At 35.2% G+C, this 24,423-nt stretch overlaps 1 protein-coding gene across 1 annotated transcript; it reads right to left on the bottom strand.

The window, feature by feature from the left end:
- Nucleotides 1-16,051: 16,051 nt before the first annotated feature.
- On the bottom strand, nt 16,052-24,216 carry LOC141436309 (circadian clock-controlled protein daywake-like). Its single transcript, XM_074099242.1, has 5 exons — nt 24,111-24,216; nt 22,080-22,317; nt 18,852-18,982; nt 17,151-17,300; nt 16,052-16,464 (listed from the first exon to the last, which is right to left on the bottom strand). Exons 1-5 carry the CDS (start codon nt 24,166-24,168, stop codon nt 16,313-16,315), a joined length of 729 nt encoding a protein of 242 aa, XP_073955343.1. The 5' UTR covers nt 24,169-24,216; the 3' UTR covers nt 16,052-16,312.
- Between the last annotated feature and the right edge of the window lie 207 nt (nt 24,217-24,423).

The following is a 24,423-nucleotide window of genomic DNA, read 5'->3' as shown; positions in this document are numbered from 1 at the left end:
AATGATTGTTTTTTGTGTAAATTCTCCCTTTCAGGCTTCATCAAATGCGTCGACAATCGGGTATGACTATGCCCGTTTTATGATTTTACTTCGTGTTTAACTTTCCAAACTTCAAAATGAAAAAAGGAACCCGTATAAGTCTTTCTGTCTGTTTGGCACAGCGCATTTGCTTGGACAATAGGTAATGAACCAATTTGGTTGGAGATTGGTAGGTATAGGTACGTATTTGGTATAATTGGTAGGTATGGTGACGCAAAGACGGACGTGTAACGCAAATGAACTTCAATTAAGAGGGCAACTTTTTAATGGTATATTTAAGTTAAAAAAAAAATGATAACCATATCGTGCGATATATTGATATGACTTATTATGAGGGTATAAAAATATATTTTTGAATTTTTATAAGAAAATGGGCGAAAATGGATTGTTTACCTTATTTATGTTGTTAAAAAAACGAAGCAAAGGCTATTTCCAATTATATTATTCAAAACAATTTTTTTGATAGGTAATCTCGTATGTAATGTATGAAAAAAGTGTGTTATATCAACAAATCTGATAAATAACTTACAGTTATATTATTATCAATGTCTATTAGAGTTGTTCCGTAAAGGTTTAAGTAATATATCGGGTCTCGTCTTCCATAGCGTATCGCGGTGAATGAGACATTTGCTAGGTATTTCGCATTAACGTACGTGACTGCCGGATGTTCAGTAGATAAGTAATGAGCTGTAACAAAAATACCTTGTTTTACGAGTATGAGGCATTGATATTCATCTTTTCATCTGGCGATGAGCGTATGTCACCAAACGGAAGGCAATCACATCAACCAGTTTGTAATTAGCCTTGATATGTGTCCATTAACAAAAAGTTTACAAAACCTACTTCATCTACATAATTATTATCATCACCATCAGCCGGAAGACGTCCACTGGTGAACTAAAGCCTCCCCTTAGAACGCCACAATGAACGACAACTCGCCACTTGCATCCACCGGTTACCCGCAATTCTCACGATGTCGTCAGTCCACCTAGTGAGAGGACTGCTAACGCTTCGTCTTCCAGTTCGTGGTCGCCTCTCGAGGAATTTTCTCTCACAACGGTTATCTGTTCTTCAAGCGATGTGGCCCGCCCGTTTCCACTTCAACTTGTATATTTTCGAGCTATGTCGGTCACTTTAGTTCTTCGGCGACTTTCCGTATTCCGGATTCTATTGCACAAAGAAACTCCAAGCATAGTTCTCTGCGTAGCTCGTTGCATGTCTCTGAACCTCTAAAAGATCTATCTATCTATAACTTTTATTAATATTATAACTTTTAATGAGTAACGAGGTAAAACTTTTAAAATACTTTTTGACACTTATCAATGACGAGGAATGTCTATTTATATTGAAGTTTAAATATTAACCCTTTTCGTGTTTAGTAAGCTTATTAATAGCACTATGTAGTAAGTAATAACTAAAAATATTTTGTTCGTTTTGTTGTCCATGACTACGGAAAGACAAATACTTACTGAGTATTTAGAGTGACTGGAACATTATTATCATAATAGTCATCATAAAGCTATTAGTATTTAAAGGCTACTTACCATTAAAATGAGTAAGTAAATTGACATATAATGCTGGTTTAGGGCATGATTATGAATCAGTCGAATGTAAGTTTTGAAACACATTCAAATGTACTTATGATGGTGCATTTTATCTGAAAGCAATGGAAAAGTAATAAATTATTATTTAAATTTTAAAATTGTAATATGTAAATTATTTTTTGCAGATCATATTTTATATGGTGTTCTTTTGCGATCTTGAAATGAAGAAGTTAATTAATATAACATCACTTTTTCTAATTTCCAACGGAACTTGGACGACAGTCTAACCAAATTGACCATGAAATTTTCAGTTTTTGCTCAGGCTCTGATCGCGTTAGTCTTCTGGCAGTAGAAACTAAGGGATCCAGTGATTGGCTACATATGCTCATCTTTGTGTCAATACCGAAACCTTTCTGGAGCCTGAAACTGTGTATAACGGTTGAGCTGAGGCTGGGCGTTGCATAGTGTTCACTACACTACACTGTTGTCACTGTGGTACCAGTGTCAATCAAACAGGACACCATGGACTTTCCTGCCAAAAGTGTGCAGGCCACTTTTGTCGACATGCTACGCTCAATGACGTTATGCGTCGGTCTCTTGCCACCGCGAACGTGGCGACAATTTAATATAGTTAACAAAAAGCGTAGTAAGTTAAAAAGTTGGTAGCAATTAAGACATTTTTAAACAAAACTTATTTCAATTCCAGAACTCGAAAATACAAAGCTGAGCAAAATTTTTAATGTATCATAACCGCAAACACATTTTTGCTGTATCACTCGCACAATAGCCGCCATGCATTTCGTAACCGTCTAACATTTGACTCTAGACTTTAAGTTTGTTTCTCTTAGACTCACTTAAGCTGCGCGTTTGCCACAAACCTATATTTTACATTCTTCATAGACGCACAAGTCGTGTCTTTGTTCTTGAAAAGTTGCTTTGTTTGTCAGGTTCCCATAGCCCGGACTCGTGGACGTGGCGTACTGATATTTTATAAACAAGTTGTTTATTCAAGTCGACGAAACAATAAAATGAAACTTGAGGCTATTGTTGTTTCGTTTTGTGACGTCACCCCGGTGTATTAAAGATGAGCCACGAAAATATTGATAATAGCTTTTCCCCGCAACTTTGTCTATGCCCCGTAGGAAATTTGTAGTTTTCCGGGATAAAAAGGAGCCTTGTTAAAATGGGATAGTGTAGGTTGTAATTAGTGGAAGAATTTTTAAAATCGGTGCAGTTGGTCCAAATTTATCCCTACCTGGTGATATATAAATTTCCCTTGGTCATACCATAACTTGAGAATGACTTTATCGATTTCATTCATATTTTTTTTCAAGTTTTCTAATGCTTTTTAGCAGGTTCTAACACAATGCACAGGAATGAGTGATGCCAGAGTTTAGTCAATACGAGTACCTACATTAGGTAACATCAACCCACAAATTTACACAAACACTGCACACACTGTGATTAAACACGAACGGTTTTAGCACACCGTCTAAAACCCCTCGTCTTTTAACGCAGTGTATACTCAGCCTATCTGGGCTCATGAAGGTAATTTTCCACCGGCGAGGCGAGACGAGATGAGACGAGACGAGAATTTAAATTTACATAGCGGCGCCCGCGGCAGCCCGGCATACAAATTTCAATTCTCGTCTTGCCTCGTCTCGTCTCGCCTCGCCGGTGGAAAATCACCATAGTAAATTCTTCCACTAGTAAATTCTTAAAAATCTCGGGCTCGTTAAAGGTAACTCGTAGACATTTTGCTTCCAAATACTTATACACTTTTGGCCTAGATATCTTAGCCTACTTATTCAGACATGATCTAGAAATAGAGACGCAATTATTATGTTGGCATAACCACGAAAACGTTAATTATTCCCAACCCATCTCATGATTAATTAATAGAATCACCACATTCACCGCACAGTCAACAAGAATGTCGATTTATAATATGATTAATAATAAATTGAACGTTAAAATACTGTCGGGCACGTTTTTACCTGTGTTTCATTCATACCTTCGAAGTATAGATTGCATCTGTAATTTGACTGCCAACAGTTTTGTTTTTAATAATAAACTCTTCCATTATAAACCGACTTCTCTCAATCTAAAAGTAGTTGGTTTATATTTCAGATAAAACAACAGTTTATTTACTTTAAAAGGTTTATAATTTATGAGCTTTCCTTTTGAAGCTAAGTGTTAGGTTTAACAAAGGTACATACATTTTTTAGTTATATAAAACACTGAGTTTTCGGTGCTAAAAACGTAGTTAAGAAACCTACAAACACCCGCGAAACAATTCAATGATGTGAAAAATTACAATGAATCCGTGATGTTTTGGTTGTATTAGGTAAAAGTCCTGTGTAAAAGCTATGCTTATCCTAGTAGCCACTTATTCAAACTCCAAAAGTATTTATCTGGGTAAATTTATGAAATCCTTTGGAGGATTTACGGTAACGGACATAAAAAGTATTAAAAGGAGAATACCCCGTTTCAGCCGTTCCTACCTATATATATTGCTTGAAAGCAATAGTAATAAAAAAGGTTATATTTCCCTCAACGCTTTTCCTTTCCCTCCCGCGACTAATTGCAAGTTTCTTGGGAACATCTGCAGTCTTCTTAATTAATGATCATGTCCCTCCTTCTTTGGCAAGGATTTGCTAGTGGTAACAATAGTTCAGTAGGTTTAACTGTTCAATAGAATCCTATAGCAATAATATATTTCAATAGTCTGCAATATGTGTTGTTTGCCACTTGCCTATTGTTTTTGTTTTTATTTGCGGGTGGTAAGACCCAGTACAACGTCCGTCCAGATCATTACCACTATCTAGCTCGCTGGCAATGCTGGTGGCAGTGTGTTCTGGCAGTGCTGGTGGCAGTGTGTTCTGGCGTGGGGGTTGAGATAGCCGGTGAAATCATAAGGATATGAAAGACTTATTCCATTTTTTCTTTCTTGGAATTCTTAGTAGCTTCCGATGTCTATGGCTGGTGGTGGTGTTCAGTTATCACCAGGTTAGTTGACGTTTTCCACTCTATTTACAATAAAAAAAAAACCTAGCCTCTTTAGATCGGACGCATGATTCGGGATATGTGAGCCGGTGTATTTTTAATCAATTAAAAATCATCTAAAAATCATTTAAAATAATGTGCACTATCACTTTGCAATTAAAAGTGTGAAAGTTTTACTTAAATATGAGTGTGAACGATCCATTATCTATCAGGCTGCGTTTCCACCAGAGATTTGCGATTGCGAGCAATATGTTTTTCATGAACCAATAGAAACACATCATTTGCCATCTTCGCACAGCACATCTCTAGTGGAAACAGCTGAGCAGAGCGGAGCGGTAAATGAAGCGTTTATATTGGTACATGATAAACACATTCCTCTGGAGGAAACAGAGCCTTAGTGGCGCTTTTGGTCCTGCTCACGTGTACTGAATTACTCTGCAAGCTCTGGTAGTAGGTAGGTTTCTATGGGCATTGATCAATTACCATCAGGTGTCTCTGGACCTCTAATACATACGTATTTTGTGAATGTCTCAATGAAATATTTTTCTGTTTCTGTCAGCTGACTCTACCAACTTCGTAATTGGGGCTACTAGATATTTGTCTACTTGTATTTCTTCAGTTACATGCCGGCACCGTTAAAGTTAGCACGTCTTATTTAGTTTCTAATAACTTTATACAAAATTTGGTCGTTTAATTATTCGTATGACCCTTCAAAGCTCCTCAGATATATTTATGTAGTTATAGGTTGATTACTGATATAGACAGACAGACGTAAAAAAAAAGATTTTCAGATTTTTCTTATTGTGCTATTAACTTCACACCAAATTCAAGTTTCTTCCAAATTCTAGAATACCTGGAAGTATACTTAGGTTTTGATTCTTTGCAACGAATGTATCTTTTGATTGTACAGACTTCGAAGTTTGATTTTCTTCCTGCTCTAAGGGTTAGCAGCCCTGAGAATTTGAGAACAACGGACGGATATGAACGGATAAGCAGACAGACGGATGGACAACATGGTGATATAAAGGCAAGGGTTCTGTTTTTGCCGACTGATGTACGGAACCCTAAAGAAGTGACAGGTGATAAATAATATTATTTCTTGTCTTACACAGAAGTATACAATTTTATATATTTACTCACAAAAGTGATGAAAAACATTGTAGGCACACGGGCGGGACTGGAATAACGAACATCGACTTAAGCCCTCGTCTTCGATTTCGGACTTCTTATAGACTCTCGTTCGTAATTTCTTATTTACCACCCTTAAAGCACAATGTATAACAATTTCGTGTAGCCTCGTTTACCTCAACTCATCTCCGTGCACCGTTGTAACCGCTCGAGTTTAACAAGAGCAAGCGTGCCAGGACAGCTTCCATCTTCATTTGCTGAGACGCTCACACCTAATTGCCAATACGCCGGTTAAGAGCATCTATTTACTTGCGGCGGCGTCTCTCGGTTACATACGAGTACATCTTTCGATATTGAATCTCTTATATAAAAATATTATTAACAAAAGCTTGGAATGGAAAACGCACCAGTACAGTCGAGTTAATAAACTTGGGAGCAAAAATTTGATCCAAAATATCTGAACACGACTCTATTGTTAACGGCGTACAAGCGTGCTCAGATATTTTTGATCAAATTTATGCTCGCAAGTTTATGAACTTGACTGTACATATGTAAGAAACATTAGCAAATACATAACAGTTTTTTTCAAAGTAGGTAAAAACCTAAAAATATGAGCCAAAAACAATCAAAGTAAAAATCTATTCAAAATACTCAATTATTGCTTTCGTAAAATTATAAAAAGGTACTTTATGGGGACGACACACCACTATAAAAAACTACTCAGGTATTATTCGTAAGCAATAAAAAAAACCTTAAAACCACATTAACACTGTAAATATTAAAAATTAAAAGTCTATTTCCTGTTCGGATTTGTATGAGATTTCGTTTCCAGTTTTAGCCTCATTTTAATTCTTGCTATCTATGAAGGCCACGTTTAAATTCAGAATGAACTCAGGTTAACTTTAAGACAACCGGTGAAATTACTGGCACTTGAGGTATCCCATCTTAGGCCTCTAGGTTGGCAACGCATCTGCAATCCCCCTGGTTTTGCAGGTGTCTATGGGCGGTGGTGATCTCTTACCATCAGGAGACCCACCGGCTCGTTTACCATCCAGTCGAATAAAAAAAAAACTCAGTACTAATAGAATAATGTGAGTACTTACGTAATCATAGAATATCAATTTAAAAAATGTTACTATCAGATTTTAATTCCAGGAGTTGTATTTGCAACGTTTTGGTTCTTGAAGAAGGTTAACTCTGTAACAGCTCTCATCCCCATTTAATATTTGACCATAGAAAATGTATGAAAATTACCACTCTCACAGGGTTTGAGCTAAGGCGGATTATCAATTTATTAAATCATACAGAATATCTTATAAAATGATCACAAACGCTATATCAGCAGAATTTTATAGGTATTAAATTTTTTCTAACTACCTAAGCGGAAGAAGCTACCAAAGACAAAAAAGATTAGAAGAAAATCGTACCTCAACGTGGCCTGCTAGACAAGCGCTTTTCTAGTAACACTTCTTTGCATCTAAAATGTAAGGTTTATTAACATGTTGCTCTTGTTTCGATTTTGATCTAAGAGGTCAAGACGACTAAAACTAAAAACAACGACTACATTTAAACAGTATTTTTCTCTAAAATATTGCGTTTGCAATGTTTATTATCTTTACAGCCGATGTGCAACACATGTTTATGCCATCACACCAATACAAGAGAAACACCAATTTTTGTGGTGTAGGTAATTATCGTTAAGCTCTGAATACCTGATCCAATTACCAACAGTTATTCTTTCTAGGTAAAAGTAAAAAATACATGGTCAGTAAGATTTTATATCATAATTCTTTAGGAAAACATCAACACTGTTATTTATATATCATATACCTACACATTTTCATGATACATAGTCTCTTAAGTTATTTTCCAAGTACAAACTGTTTTTTACATTCAAGATTTAGCCACAATATAATACTCTTAGTGTTATTGCTACTGCAATACCGCGTAACTATCATTTTCCATAAGGTACAATTTACATTGTCAGAACAGTACAATGTTAGTACTAACATTGTACTGTTCTGATCTGACAGTCAAAATTATACCTTGGGGAAAAAGCTACTTACGCGGTATTGCAGTAGCAACGACGTTATGTGTTAAAACCCCACCTTACTCTGAATTTATAAAACCATTTAAATTAGTCAAAATACCACGCACAGGACTTATTACGCTAACACACAAGAGTAATATTTACCTCGACGTATCGGCAACATTACAGTGGCCGTGGTCACGAGTAGACTGAACGAAACGCCGACGTAAATATTACTCATGTTTGTTAGCGTGATAAGTCCTGGGGGCCTACCATGATCTTTTCATAAACGATCCAAACGCAGAGCAGTTCAATTTAGGCACCTAAACAGAATCGTCGAAATTGGTACCACAACGATTATTTCTCAGAGCTGAGTCTCAATGGTTTACAAGTGAATGTAAGACCGATATTGTCTCTGCTTCGAAACTAAAACTCTAAGTCGCGAAAGGGATGCCGCTATATAGGTACAAACCAAATATTGTATACTAAAACCCTTTTTATTTTGGAAAACCATAACTCTATGTCATTCCGTGTTCTTAGCAACCGTTGTGTTGATTACAAATAAAATGTTTACGCTGTCACTAATCCACGAGTCTCTTTTCCCACTGAAAAAATAGTTTTATCTATGAAGAGTTAAGAAGCACAATGTCGTGAGTAACTATGAAAAGTTATAAAACTTGAATAAAAGTTTAAAAGTTCTTGAAATTTAAAAATATTCCAAGTAAAACACTTAAAATTCCAAAAGAATTGACACAATGAGTAACTTATACTGAATCGCTAAATTTGACACTGAAGCGATTCAATTCCCACTCAAGTTAAGCGTCATGGTACGAAAACCGCTTGATGTGAGTGAATGAAAATGCCTGTATCGCTGTCGCTGAACCTTGCTTGAACTGAATCGCAAAAGTAACGTCGTGGTACGAAATAGCGATGCAGTTCAGTTTAGAGCCTAAACTGAATCGTATCAAGAGTAGTTGTATTTTGACTATGACTGAAAATCACGAAAGTTTAAGACGTTATACCATTTAAAGTGTTAATTCTAGTATTATGAATTCATCACATTTTAATAGATATAATATTATTACATTTCCTTATTAAAACATCCCGCGGTGTCTTAATTACTTTTAATTAAAATTGTGCATTGGGTAACCATAATAGGCAGCGTCCGCTTTTCTCTGTGATAAAATCGTTTTCGCCTCATACGGGCGGATTTTATCCCGACCTCTTTTCCCTCTAATCCCTCGCTTGCAGTTAAAATGCATATGTCGGATTTAAACCTGGGTCCACGTCGAAAATTTTATTCTCTATTTGATAGCAGACAGCAAAAAAAAAACCAAATAGAATACCGCCCGTGCCAGGCGAAATTTCCGATATTTTCGCAAGAACAGAATTTAATATTGTGCTTAGCAATATTTTCAGGTGTTCTTGTCGTGATATTTTAAGAACACTTGCGTGGGTATTGTGATGAGTATTTTTTGCATGGAGTTTATTATAGGATCGTATGACAAGGAGTGTTTATTTCCATTGGGTTTTGTTAATAGCATCGAACACAAATTATATGTATTTTCAATGAACTGACAATGTGTTCTCGGCAAGATATAAAAATATTGTCACTTAAAGCTGGAGTAGCTAGGCTGTACTAAACCAGTGAGTTACACGTTTGGTTTTATCTGCACTTACTATCAGATGAAAAGAAGGATATCTGTTAAATTACAAAACGAATAAGTTTATTTTGTGATCAGAAATTTGCTTACCTGGAGATTTTACGGTTGCTTTGACGAGTTTTCGCAACAGTAAGTTCTCTAACTCACACTAACTATATTTAATTCAAACTAACTACGAAACATCTCTGTACGTACAAGTTGATGATCTTGCAACAAGTGAAATCTTTTGCAAGGTGCTAATGTATTTCCTTACAGGACAATTTGAATCCACAATGGAAGCTATTAGTTCTTTCTTTGCTACCCTCAGGTACGACTTTGTGATGGAAATAGACTTTTAAAAGTACAAGAAGCGTATCCTTTAGTCCTGCCGTTATAAAACGGGGCTTAGACCAGTAAATTGTTTTTGTGCCTGCCGGCAGTTTGCGTCTAGACTTGAAGCAAGGGTCGAGGATATTTAGCCCGACGCACTTAGCTTTTCAGCTATTGCGTTTTTGTTCTTCGGCACAAAATCTGGTGGATAATCATTTTCTTAGCTTTACATTTCGCTGTGAGATTTTGCGAGCAAAAATCTACTGAGCGCGCAGGTAGGAAAATAAAATTTACCAATGTCTTATTTCACTTTAAAAATACGGTACAATACAATGGATTCAGTCTTAATTCGGCAACCCCTAAAAAACGGTACAGAAACCAGACATATAGCTTAATAATTTGCTATCAATAGTAAATTAAATATGCTGAAATTTGTACCGAGTACCAGCACGGCCAAGTCCTACAATGCACCGTTGTAGCAGTTTACCAGCTGTGTCTGGATATCCTAGTTACCTAACTATTAGTGTTTATTACGCTATGGTAGATAATTGTTAATCAAGGGACAACCAATAGATACTGCCGCCTGCCATGCTGTCAAGTTATAAATACTTCTGTATGTGGCAGCCACTTGAAAAAAACTGTCGTTTTAAAAACACAGCACATTCGACGCAGTTATAGTATCTAAGATGCTATCACCTTTTAGCTCTAAAGTGTATCTTTCCTCGTTTCGGATCGTGGATGAACGTACGTCTGAAGCGAAGGTTTAATTGGCCACCATGAAATGAACACTTGAAGATATTCGTTTTCTGTTTCTACTTTAACCGCTTTGATAATCTGTGGAAAAATACCTCATAGCCAAAGTAAGAAGTAGATTAAAACTTTTGCACTTTATCATGTCTGATATAATATTAATTATGTTAGTTATTGTTAAGCATGAAAATATACGTATATACACTAACAAAAATTGGCACTTCAAAGCTGAATAATTTGCAAACGGAACCGTGTGGTGTCGGGTTAGAATTACACCTTTCCATTTCTTCCGTCGATGTCGTAAGATGCGACTGAGGATATAGGTTAAGGTATACCGTAGGCGACAGGCTAGCAAAATGTCACTATTGTACCGTTTTTGTCAAAAATATCAACAATTTATCTACAACTTCGTCTGCAAGATTAATTAATACTTACATACCATGTCAAATTATTTTTAGTAGATGCTAAAAGCCTCTTAGCAAAGCCAAGATCGGATTGACAGACTTAGATTTTACCATTTAGATAGACCACGGAACCTTTGTTGTGAACGGTACGATATTCGTATCATTGCCACAGCACGACGAAAAATCAGGCAAAGATCAATCAGTCAATGATATAATTGGCTCATTCTGTTACTAAATAAGTATTGAATTTGAGCCTTCGCAGCGTCGTGTTCACGTCAATTACTTATTCAATATTGACGGGCTTTATTGTAAAGGAAATTGAACGCCGCCTCTTAATTTCCCTTTAAGTACCCAGACGGCATCTGTGATATCAAAAAATTGATTGGGCTTAGGATTTATCAGCAGGCAGCCTCTTGACGCTACTTTAAGAATTTTGACAAAGAATCTGTTTTTTTTTTCCTAAAATTTGTAGTTATTTCTGGTACATTACGTTTACAAACGAAATGGTAAGGATTCTAGTCTACATTGTTATAATAAATCTTCCTTTATTATCTCACTTGCAATTTTAAATCTACGGATACTTACAGGCAGGATGATTGATGTGATGGGGAATGGGATCCGAGAATATATTTCTCTGCACGTTTTCGTCTTATTGTACAAGTTTTCTAAGACCAAAAAGACTGGCTAAAACCAAAAAGTCTTTTCTGGGAAATTGCATACGTTTTTATAATAAAATTCCAAAAAATAATATAAATGAAACGGATACAAAATTCAGATCTATTGTCAAGAAGACATTAATATCAAAGGCGTATTATAAAGTTAATGATTATATCACGGACAGGGATATTTGGAAATAATTCCGATCCGCATTAGCGATCCCTTCAAATAGCGAACCTACTGTGTTAAAAATAAAGTTGTGTTAAATACTTGTGATGTATACATATCATTTAATAATATAGTAAATCTGTTTTAAAAAATATATATATACCTCGTTGAGTTTCTTGCCGGATTCTTCTCAGCAGAGGTTTTTCCGAACCGGTGGTAGATTTTTTTTTGACATTCATAAGTGCTTGTTATAGCCTAAATTGAATAAAGATATTTTGACTTTGACTTTGACTTTTTACTGTAGATTATTAATCGATTCATTGATTAAGATATTAATCGATTCATTGATTAAGATATTCGTGTTTATTAGTTACTTAGATAATTTAAATTAGAATATCGAATACAAAATAAAAACGATAACAATACCTACCTACAATGTTTAAAAAATTACATACTTATTCATACATAACTCCAAAGCCATTATGATTCTTGTTATATTTAGCCTATAACTCCCATTGTTGGCCAAAGGCTCTCCTCTTGACTTCCACGTCTCCGCCATAAGGCCATTTATTTATTTATTTATCAATAAAAAAATACAGCATTACCGTTTGAAAACCAATGCACTGTAAAATTCAAACTAAGCACAAAAAATACATAGAAACTCAAGAAAAACATACAAAAAAAAACTACTCAAAAAAACGAATTAGGGATTTTTGAACGCCATCCCGCCATTTCCGAAAGCCATAATAAACCTTAACAAAATATAAAAAAGAAAAATATGGGCTCTCTCGTGTGAGTTTTCCAGAGTTTTATGTGATGAAATTTGCTGATACTTTTTCGATGAAGGAGATTCAATGAGGTGAGTGTAGTTGCGTGGTTGAAGGTAGGCTGAAGCTATAATCGAAACCTCAGCCCAGCAGTGGGACATATACGCTAGACTGGAGATTATGACGCAAAATATAATCACATTTTCAGGCATGTTGAGTACTATTTACAGACTTAAGAAATCATCGACTGGTAACACAAACAAGACAATTTCAGATCACTGCGTAAATATAACTAAAGGAAATCTTCAACGGGAGGGTAGCGAATTTCAGATGACCCTTAAATTTGGCGTTGGTGCTCGTACAGCACCTACAAGAATCCCAATTAGACAAGATGGATGGACAGGGAATATCTTAACACTGTCTCCATATTTTTAAGCTTTTTATATAAAATTCCTAGAGAGCCTAAATCTGTAGCACTTAAGAGAAAAAAATCTGACTTTGGGATGTTATTTGTACGGCAATGTGTTTTGAAAAGTCAAGTGTGCATTGATGGTACTACGAGGAATATAAGGGAAGGATACAAAGCCAGTGACAGATGGACGGACAGACGATGGCGCCTTAGAATATTGGCCCCAATTGCTCCCTGAATGTATGTACAGAACAATAGAAGTTGCATCACCTAAGACTTTAAAAGCGCATCTAGTAGACAAAGAGGAGTTTAAAAGAAATTTATTATGACGATGAATGAACTACCCAAAGGCATTATCCTAACTCAAGTCATTTCCTTTCTTAAGACTAAAATCTGGTATTAATGTTGCCTTTTCAGCCTATTGTGCGCTCACAGAAGGCTCAATTCATACTGGCTTTACCGGCTTTCAGCAAACTCGAGAAACTAGAAGCTTTTAAGTGTAAAATGCGATGGAATTGTTGCGTGTAAAGAGCGTAAGATGGCATTTAATAATAAAAGGTAGACTACGCGCAAAAGTATATTATGTACCTACAGTCAACTAATTTGGTTTCTAGGCAATCTTAGAATCTTATTCTAATAAATAAATGACGAGGTTCTGTGATCAAATGCAAATTAGTCGACTGTATGAGGTGAACAAACTTACTCTGGACATTAATTTTAATTGCATCTGTATCTGTGATACAGTGCGGACATTGTCTTTGACGAAGTCTGTGTTGTGGATGCAAGTTTCCGCTTCCGTTAAATGATACTGTGGTAGAGGCTTTTATGGTTTTTGGTTTTAAATTGTATTTTTTTCCTTTATATTAGGGCTTTTCGAATATCTATAGATATCGAATATATCTCAAAAGTGCACAATTGCCAAAATTGCATTGTTTCATATTATATGGCTATACCTACTTATAATGGCCATACTTCTGTATTTATTTACCTTTCATTTAATTCGATGCGTTTTTGTAACAATTTGAAGAAGCAGTTGAACAAAATAAAAATAGAGATTGTGAGATTTTGGAGAACACCGGCTTTACACTATTCTGTTTTCGATCTTAAAGCGTGTTTATTTTCTAACATTACTTAAATAAATGTAGTATAGGTATTGTAGATTTGTAGATTTTTATATGCTCTAGTTCTCTTTTAAACAAATATTCTGTGGCATCTGCGTCTGGTTAGTTATTAAACGCGTATGTTTAAATAATTTATAACGCGCACTTACTTAATCCAGATCAAGCAGCATCGGATGCTAAACTTAACAAGAATTTTGAAACAATCCAAAGCAGTTAGTAAACTGTTTAACAAATAAAAACACCACCACATGGAACAAATGAACTTTAATCTCCGTGAAGTATAATCGCCCTTTTAAAACGTTGATTCCTAAGATTCTGTCTCAGGGGACACAAACAGCATTATGCCCCATACCTCGTAATCGCATCCGAAGGCGGGCACATTGTTCCACCTTTATCTCGTCCAAATTACATTTCGCCTGCCATCTTGTATCTTCCGTTTTGGCTTGCGTTCTTCCTGTTTTAAGTTTAAAAAGTTCAATTTGCATTTCGCAAGCCGAGCGTCGTCTTATTTCTGGAGTAGAATATTAAATTTGAATTTTATTTAATTTTGATCATTCACTTTCGTTCTTCATAAATGCTTGGTTCTCTATCTGTTACCTTGACATTGTGTTTGTTAGCTTCAAACAACATACTATTTATTTGGGAATCACTCTACTACTAGTCTAGTCTAGTCACTATTGTCTCGCATTTTATTTTCTTCATTTTTTTTATTGAATAACGGCACATCGTAAAATTGACCGCTAATGCACAGAACCTGATTAAAGTCGCGGGTTCACGGTGGATGCAAGCCGCTTCCCACCGAGGCAACTGGAGGTCTATGGGGGACGCCTATGTTCAACAGTGGACGTCCTATGGCTGATAATATGATGATGAATGCACAGAACCTATGCATTCAGAGGATAACAGACTTGATTATTTATTTGATTTTCAGCGTGATACATCCCCACGTAACTCCCCCGTTTCTACGGAAATGGTCTTGATATACAGACAGACAGACAACTAAGTGATCCTATAGGGTTCTGTTTTTGCCAAATTATGTACGGAACCCTAATGATGATGAATATGATTAAGCTTTGAGCATGAATACAATAAAATTATAACTACTCTTTTTACGATATACCTGATATATTTTACTTAAACCTCGAAGTACCTAATACGATACAATGCATGCATCGACAACTCTAATATCGTTAATTTTCATCACTTAAGCTCTGAAAGTAGGTTGCATTCAACTTGAAATCCGTGTTGTAAATTCGATTTACTTCTTTAGGGATGTAAGTAAATTTAAAAATCGAATGGTGCTCCTTTGTATTCACGAACTGGTAAAAAAAGGAGATTGTAATGAGTAATACTTACCTCCAAACCTCCATGCTGGCATAATGCTGCTTGCCAGTGCTGGCTGAATGAGCCAAAGAGTGCGAGAACATTAAAAAAAAGACGGTTTGGCGGGATAAATTTTCTTCCGCTCTGTTACAAATTGCGTATACATTTACAACGGTTTTTCTTTATTTCCTCGCATTTCTGATGAAAAGAAGAGTGTTCAACTTGAGTGTAAATGATCAATTAGGTACACCCGCAAACTATAAGCACCCTTTGATCCACCACAGCACCCAATTGATCACTTACAACCTTTGTTTATCAATCTACTATTAATTGAACTGAGGCAAACAATGAAATAATTATGAGCGAACGGCACGTGTGAATACCAATAGGTATATATTACGCGCACCGCTCTAAGAAGACATAAAATTTACTTATTTTGCCCACAGAATTCACGAAGTAAAAAAAAATATTGCAAACAATTTCTTTCTGAATCGGTACAACTTCCGTGTACAGAAATAATTTAAATTCTCTCGGTTCATATGAGGAAAAATACTTTATTAGTCTTTACAGCCAATCCACTTAAAAGTTTTCTTTGAATAAAAATCTGATGACTGATTGGGAAAGTTTCGAAAAAAATGCGGTATATCGGTAATGTTATGTGCAAATAGGTACGGCAGACAGATCATTTAGATTATTTGCTTCTGAAAAATATAAAGATAAATAAAATTTCATATAGATTTTATAATTTTATTTAAAAAATGAGTCATCTAAAGAGTTGAGCCTCCGACTCTGACAATAATTTTTAACCTCCTGCAATACTTGAGTAAAACAACATGAAGCTAAAGAGCACAACTAGTAAGCTCAGTGGAACTTTACCTCCAGAACTGAAACTGAAATATTTAAAACCAATTGGTTAAGTACTATCGTAAAAGATCTGCACTTAATTAACAAACGACAGTAATACAACCGAAATATGTAATGTGGCACTTAAATGTCATTCCGGCATTAGCTTATCATAGGAGACTTGATCCAAAAGTTTTGTAAGATTGTCCACGACTGCTGCGCTCAGGGACTGAGAAATGGTTGGACCCACATCGGCAACTATCTCCCGCCACATTTCGTTTAGAAATCTGTTTACTTGGTCACCTGTAATGTTAATTTTAAGCTTTAGAACGACGACACAGGAGTCACAATTTGTTATGTATGACAAAAACATTGTTTTCCGAAGATAGAAGATAATTTGTAAAATATTAAAGTGATATAATTCTGTGTAAGGTTGTTACAATTAAATAATCAAAGCAATTAAAATAAAGGGATAGCTATAGAATTATTCTACAAGCCTTTGCTTAGCAATAACTATAACCCTTTCAGTGTGAATAATGTTTTGTTTACAGACAGAACAGCCAACCGACGTTTTGTTCTAAGCACTGTTGTTCAATATTTATAGCCAATTAACTAAAATCGAATGTAACAAACATGCCTATTTGTCCATCCGTACGCCCACTTTGTTCATAAATTTACCAATTTTACTGTTATCGGTTTTCAAATGTGCCCGTAGCGACTATGAATCATAAATCGTGGGCCTTTTTGCACCAAAATCTGATTTTTCGCCAATTTTTCACATGAAGCCGCAAAGTTATTTGGCCTCCATTAACGTGATTCATTTAGTAATAGCCGATTTTTGGTGAACTCCACTTTCATTATTTTTATTTTATTAGTCGCCAATATTTTGGTTTTTTAAGCTCTACTTCTGCTATAATTGGAATACTTACGCTATTTACTGGTATTTGTACAATTTTATCAAATCAAATAGTAAAACGAAATTTTCTTACCAATGACTTTGTCATTCAATAAGTTCTCGAGGCGAAAAGTTGCTTTTTCCACTTCGTATTTGATATCATGTTTAACAATTTTCCAGTGAATTTCATCGTCATCACATTTGACGTGCTCGTACCAAAATCGTATGTGAAGATTTGTGTTTTCTGTAACGTTGTAAATCATACATTATTTGAGTGCTCAAATTCTTTATTTATGGAAACGAAACTTGTTTGCATGGTAGGTTACAAGACATAGGAAATATGAGGAAGTATTTAATCACAACTTTATCTAACTATTTATAACAAAATATTATTTTTTCTGATAAAAAATATCAAGAACAAAAAAAACTCTTTAGGGGTGAAGCTTTTTGAGTTGTGAGTCACATATTTTTAATCGCGAAATTTCGAATGAATTAAGTATACAAATTGTATCTTTGTATGAAACTAAAATTAATAGTAATAATAAAAAAGCCCTTTATTCTAAACCACAGCATGAGAAAATAATAATAATAAATTTATAAAAACTGGTTCAAGAATGTCTCGTAGTTCAGCGTGCCAGTCTTCTCCAGTCCAGCTGTTAGTTTTAGATCGTCCTCCCATCTCGTCTGTTGTCGTCCACGGCAGCGCTTGCCGTTTTTAGGGTACCAATCCGAGACAATCTTGCTCCATTTCTCTTGTGGATCCCTGATCATGTGTCCCGCCCATCTCCATTTTTGTTGGCAAATAGCTCAGTAATGTCTTTAACTCGCGTTTTCCTTCTTATAACTTTACTTTTGATTTTGATGAAACTAAAATTACGCGACCGAAAATACGGGACTCACAATTAAAAACCGGCCAAGAGCGTGTCGGACACGCCCAAAATAGGGTTCCGTAGCCATTACGAAAAAAATCAAGTAGGTAATATTTTTCTAAGGATTTCGTATTTTATACGGAATCTTCCAAGTTTAGGTATATTTTATACCTTAGGCTGCTATTTACTCTTAAACTACTAATAATTCTCAAGCAAACTTAGCCGTTATAGTTTTCCTTGAAAGTTTGATATATTTACTACCATTCTGTTTTTTTTCAAAATTTTCCACCCACCGGTTTAGATTTTAGGGGGGGGGGGACGCTCGATTTTAATGAATATTTGTATGTAAACTATGCACTATGCCGACAAAATGGTACAATAAAAATTTGAAAAAAAATTTTTTTTCGTGTATACTAACTACTAAGACCTATTCAACGATACCCCACACTACAAGGTTGGATGAGAAAAAAAATCACCTCCACTTTACGTCTATTGGGAGATACCTCCTTTTTTTTTTCGTTGAATAGGTCTTAGTAGTTAGTATACACTAAAAATTTTTTTTTTTAAATTTTTATTGTACCATTTTGTCGGCATAGTGCATAGTTTACATACATATTCGTGCAAAATTACAGCTTTCTAGCATTGATAGTCCCTAAGCAAAGCCGCGGACGGACGGACAGACAGACAGACAGACAGACATGGCGAAACTATAAGGGTTCCGTTTTTGCCATTTTGGCTCCGGAACCCTAAAAAAAACTACGCTCGTCTGGTTTCACCTTAAGTAAATCTGCCAGTGATCCAATTTTCCAATTTATAACTTTAACTTTAGTTTTTGACACTCTTATACGAGTAGGTACCTATAGGCTTCATACAGCTTTATACTGACAATTAACACAGTCGTCAAATAAATGCTAAATTCAACTTACTCAATTTGATGGTGGAATCTCCGGAGGATTTAATTGGGATAACTAAAAGTTTCCCACTAAGATCGTATGTTCCCTGGACATCTAAATTAACTAAAGCATCAGCAGTAATCAACTTTTTGTTGAGATCGAATCTGTAACAAAACGTTTAATTTACAAAGCAAAATATTATTATTATTATTATTTTATTCGACTGGATGGTAAACGAGCAAGTGGGTCTCCTGATGGTAAGAGATCACCACCGCCCATAGACACCTGCAACACCAGGGGGATTGCAGATGCGTTGCCAACCTTGAGGCCTAAGATGGGATTCCTCAAGTACCAGTAATTTCACCGGCTGTCTACCTACCCAATGCTTCACGGCAGGATTAGCGAGCAAGATGGTGGTAGCAATCCGGGCGGACCTTGCACAAGGTCCTCCACCTGCAAGTCTTATTATTCAAAATCAAATATTATTTCTATGTTTGCACAAAAAAAGACGGAAAACGAGCAACCGGTTGGCAGATGGTAAGTAATCACACATAATTAAAGATATGTCAAATAATAGGTGTTGCCAACCTCACAGGATGACCAAGCGTGCCTAAAGCCGCATTTATCTGTCGTTTTCTGTCGTGACGCATCAGAACGGTATCGGTTTCATACATTTTATATGGTTGCGTTCATATAAATCTGACGCAGTGTGTTGTGAAGGCTTGGGTTGTACTGCATCAAAGCTATAGAAAGAGAGAGAGAGAGAGAGAGAGAGAGTCAGAGAGCATACAACACAACACGACATATAAATGTGAATGCGGCTTAACTATGGGCCAATGCCTAATTCCAGCTATACAAAACCCAAATAAATAAATTAAAACCATTCGTATTATTACTTTATAAAAATACCTATTTTTTTAATTTAGAGGCATTTATATCATGACTGCTTGTGTTCATTGTCAATAGCCTTAGAGACGTATCGCCGTTTAAAGTCGTTTTTCATTCCATTAACCCTTTAGGCCAACGTTGAATGAATCAAGGCTTTGTGCTTAATTATTTAAACGACCTTTGCGTTAAGGCGTTTTCATAATATTCGTAATTAAAAGAGCCAGAGCTAATTGTCCGTGAGTCGTGACGTCGTTAGGCACATAGTTCATTATAGTAGCGTCAGAAGCTCAGGTTATTTACTGGCAATTTAAATTGGAATTATTGCTTTCTTTTATTTATACAAGTCACGTTTTCAGTTAAGAATTAAATAGATTAGAAAAATATTGCTTAGGCTCTCGTGAGACATATTTGAAAAATTACAAGACCATAAAATTAGAATATTAGGCTAGTTTTCGTGACTAAAGTGAAGATATGCCATTGTATTAGCCTCTGCATTTTGTGTGACTCGTAACCAATTAAACTTAAAAAGTTAGAGTGGTTATGAGTCGACTGAATTGATGAAATTTTAGCAATAAATAGTAGGTAGTCATTAGTGATTAAGTTCCAATATACCTAACATTAGTTGCGGTATTTCTATAAGAAATATTTTCTACGTGATGTAGAACGCGTTCATCTTTAATGTGCTCCCGATATTTCTTTCCGTGATCATGGATCTAATTGATGCGTCAAAATATCAGGAACTCATTAAATGTTATCTATCGTTGTCTGCACCTCTCATAAAATATCTAATGTAACTAAGGTGAATCGTTTCTATATGTTTATATATATTGACGACATATTTGCAGTGATTTTGCAGTCTTTACCCGTTATGGTAATCATAGCGGTAGCTGCAAAATGTTAATGGAATTACTTCCATCCGTGTTTGTAAGGTGTACTCTACTATTTGCCTATTCATTATTTCACCCCTCTTTTAACCATTTACGTTTATTTTAGGTATATATTAAGTAGTCAAATGTACTCTAATATTTTTATTGAATGGTTTTGGAGCAAGCTTTTTAACGAAAATATTTAAGTATGCGACAGTAATAATTTGCAATGAACAGTTAGTTAAGCTTCAGTTTTTTTAATCATGTTTATAGTATAGTTCTCAATTTGATTGTACTTTTTGCTTATTTCATCAAAGTCGGTCGTTTATAAACATATGTTGGAAAATGTTTTTCGTTTGGAAGGTTTAGTACAACATGGTCGCACGTTTGAAAACCACCTGTGCTTTTTTGTGAATGTTACCTACTTATAAAAATCTTCCAGAACATTATTCTAAGGAGGATGGTACTTCGTCTTTGTATCCAAGGGTTTAGATACTAGGACTCTTTGTTTTCCTCAACCATACGGACATATTATCTAATCTGTAATATTTAGTATAATTATGGTCTTGAATTTTCTATTTAGTCGCATTCCGTCGGATCCAAACGAAGCAAATATTCTGTAACGCGCCATTACTATTAGCTGTCATGTTGTTCATGACATAATTCCGTAAATTAGAACTGCCTACTTATTAATGAGGCAAGTTGTATGCTTTGCTACATCGCGTTGCGTTTATTTATGATGCGTTGCAAATTATGAGTCACCTTGAACATTAAATTAGTTGGAGCTTTATTTGAAATTTAAGCTACCATATCTTTTTTGGTTAACAGTAGATAATAGGCACCAAGTAGTTGATCAAGACGTTCTGTAGTCAATAGTTTTTACACACCGTATTTTTTATATCCATTAACTTCAGCAGACGGCTCAGTTCATTGATATGAAATACCTGATCATTTACTTTTTCGTGAAATTGAAAAAGACATTTTTCTTTCTAATATTCAAATCTATTTTTCATGCACACACATGCACATTCATTGTTAATTGTTAAATTGTAAAATAAACAATCTTGACAAGTGAAATTGACGTGACAGATAAGAGAAACATCAAAAAAATCCACATATTTAACTTTCTTTTGTTAAATATGTAAGAATTAAACACGGATTAGTTATGGTACAAACAAATTTTTAAGTTTAATCACGCGTTGAATAAGAATACTGTTAGGCTAAAAATTGAATATTAAGGTCTTCAAATAACTTGTTTGTAACTCTAATTTAATTAAATGTATTTCCATCGATTGTGAAGTAGGAAAAAAATACTAGCAGATACCAATTACTTATTCTTCAGATTTGCGCTCTCAGTCTAATTATTTACAGCGTCACGTTTTTCCACAAAAGCCACTGGAAATTGGTTGGCGATCATTCTCTACTTTATTTGGTCTTATTATTACTTCCTTTTTGAGGATCAATGGTTGGTTCCCACTCACCAAAAAAAAAAAAAACCAATACCCACTTTAAATCATTCAATCGCAGCGCTGACAGCCCACAAAACGAATTCTCCTTGAAGGTGAGCTTGAGCCCATTCTCATTGGGTAGGTAGACCGTCATTATTGGCACATAAAGGGGGTCCAACGGCTCTAGGCCCCGGCTGGGATCGCCCATGGAGAATTGATGGAGAGACTCCCTTGCCGACTTTAGTGCGCATTCGTTCAAATTGGGGTCGTTCCTTGAGCATGCGGTGATGTACTCCGCTGTAATTTTGAAATATGTTTAAGTTAGTATTGAGTGAAATGGGAAAATAAGATTTGTTGACAAAATGGATTTTCGGATTTGGTAGATAATTGTATTTTTTCGCTTTGACTAAAAGTTATAAGCATAAAGGATGTAAGCTCCCAAAATTAAATCTAATTTTTGTTTTAAGTTTGGTTTAAGTGTAGACAAATAGGTTGAACTGTCAAATTTAAACCAGGTTTATGAATTCAATTTAAGAGTATACGCTCGCCGCTGATCGCATTTTCATACAAAGGTAGTTTCGCTCTAATTTACAAACAACACACTGAAATAAAATAAAACTTTGCGTTTATAATTAGTTTTCGTTCATAATCAATGTATTTAACAAAATAAAATCACATTAATTTTAAGTTTTGTATGAGAAATGGAAATTCGTTATTGTTTTTTTGTTACATTTTATTTTAACCAAAACTAATTATAAACATCGTAATAGCGGCTCCCATTAATGTAGTTGCAAAGTTGCGTTTTGATTATTATTATTTGGCTGCTTGTAAATTAGAACGAAACTACGTTTGTATGGAGACGCGAGCGTACAGCGGAAGTACGTACCTATGTATTATTGGTTTCGATAACGATCGGGATAAAATCTCGAAATTACGGCCGCTAGCATTAGGGACATGAAATTTTCTTTAACTTCATAATGTTCGTATGTAAGTGGTCTATAAATAGCAAGTCGAATTTTGCCCAATAAAATGCAATATTAAACAAAATAAATAAGCAACTTTTTAACTATTAGATGGTGTGACCATGATGTATTTCACAGCGCTACCAGGAGTCTGGGTTACATAGATGTTAGCCATTTTATACAGCCTGGACTGTTATAGCTCAAGAGTCGTCCTGCCATAGTGTATATAAAAATGTGAAGAAGCAGTAACAAAATGTTTTGTTTTTCCTATGGTAAGACTTTTCATTTGTTGTATAAGATTCTGCAGGCACCTGACCCAACCCAAATGATAAGTAGGTATGCTCATAATCTAACGAGCTTCACTCTTTTACTCTTTGTCGGCTTAAAAGTAATTAATTTTTAATTTTTCATCAACTGGTCGTCGTCATTTACCATAAATATTCGCGCTATTTGTATTATTTATATTGTATTCTTTATCATATCAATCCGTGTATGTATTAAGTAAGTTGATGTATGAATGCATATCGCTTCAAAGCAGTAAGAATCTCTTCTTTGATATTTAAAACTGCCTCCGATATAAAATAACATACAATTTAAAAATCGATTAAGTATGAAAATGTGTACAATATCAATCCTATGTATAATCTCTCTATTCTTTTATTATGTATTTTATATCGCTTCAGCCCGCGACTTTATTCGTGTTGAACTACCTAGTAAATCATAAGAATAAAACACAACCTTTATCTTAATTCAGGGAGCTATCGGCGTTCCAAATTCCGCTAGATGCTTTTACATAAAAAATGTAACAAACGAACTCACTCACAGAATTTCGATTTTTTTACTTAGTATAAAGACGGCTTGGTCCGGTACTACTTCAACCACAGAATAAGTAATATTACAAGTACTTCAACCAAGATTTAAGATACTTGCTTTTAAACATCCCTTACTTCTCTCCCTACAGAGTATTTTCTGAAGTACCTAATAATATCAAATTTGACTTCACGTATCATCTTTAACGACCCTCACTCCTCACTAAGATTGTTAATTACCGCTAAAACTCATCCAGAATGTAATAAAAGAGGAGATAAAGAAAACAAATGTGCACGTTTTAATTTAATTAACACTTACGCAACCCCAAGCCGGCGGCCGACGCAAGCAGACACAACAGATACAACAGCTCAGGCATCTTAGTTAAACTACACTCGGTAAATATAGTTTCAGTCCCTTTGTTACTCGGTTTTATAAACTAACGCTGAAAAATTACAGGTTGCAGGGCCTTCATTAGAGACGCACACCCCTCACACAGCATAAGAGCACATGTGAGGCAAACCATTTAAACCAATCATTTCGACGACTCATTTTCTAGTTTCCAATTCACTGAGCGACCAGTTTGTGGATAATACAGTCAGTGTCTAACTTGACCCGCCATGGATAACGTATA

This window comes from Choristoneura fumiferana, chromosome 16, assembly GCF_025370935.1.
Source record: "Choristoneura fumiferana chromosome 16, NRCan_CFum_1, whole genome shotgun sequence".
Taxonomy (NCBI): Eukaryota; Metazoa; Arthropoda; class Insecta; order Lepidoptera; family Tortricidae; genus Choristoneura; species Choristoneura fumiferana.
This window is presented reverse-complemented; position numbering and strand designations above follow the sequence as displayed.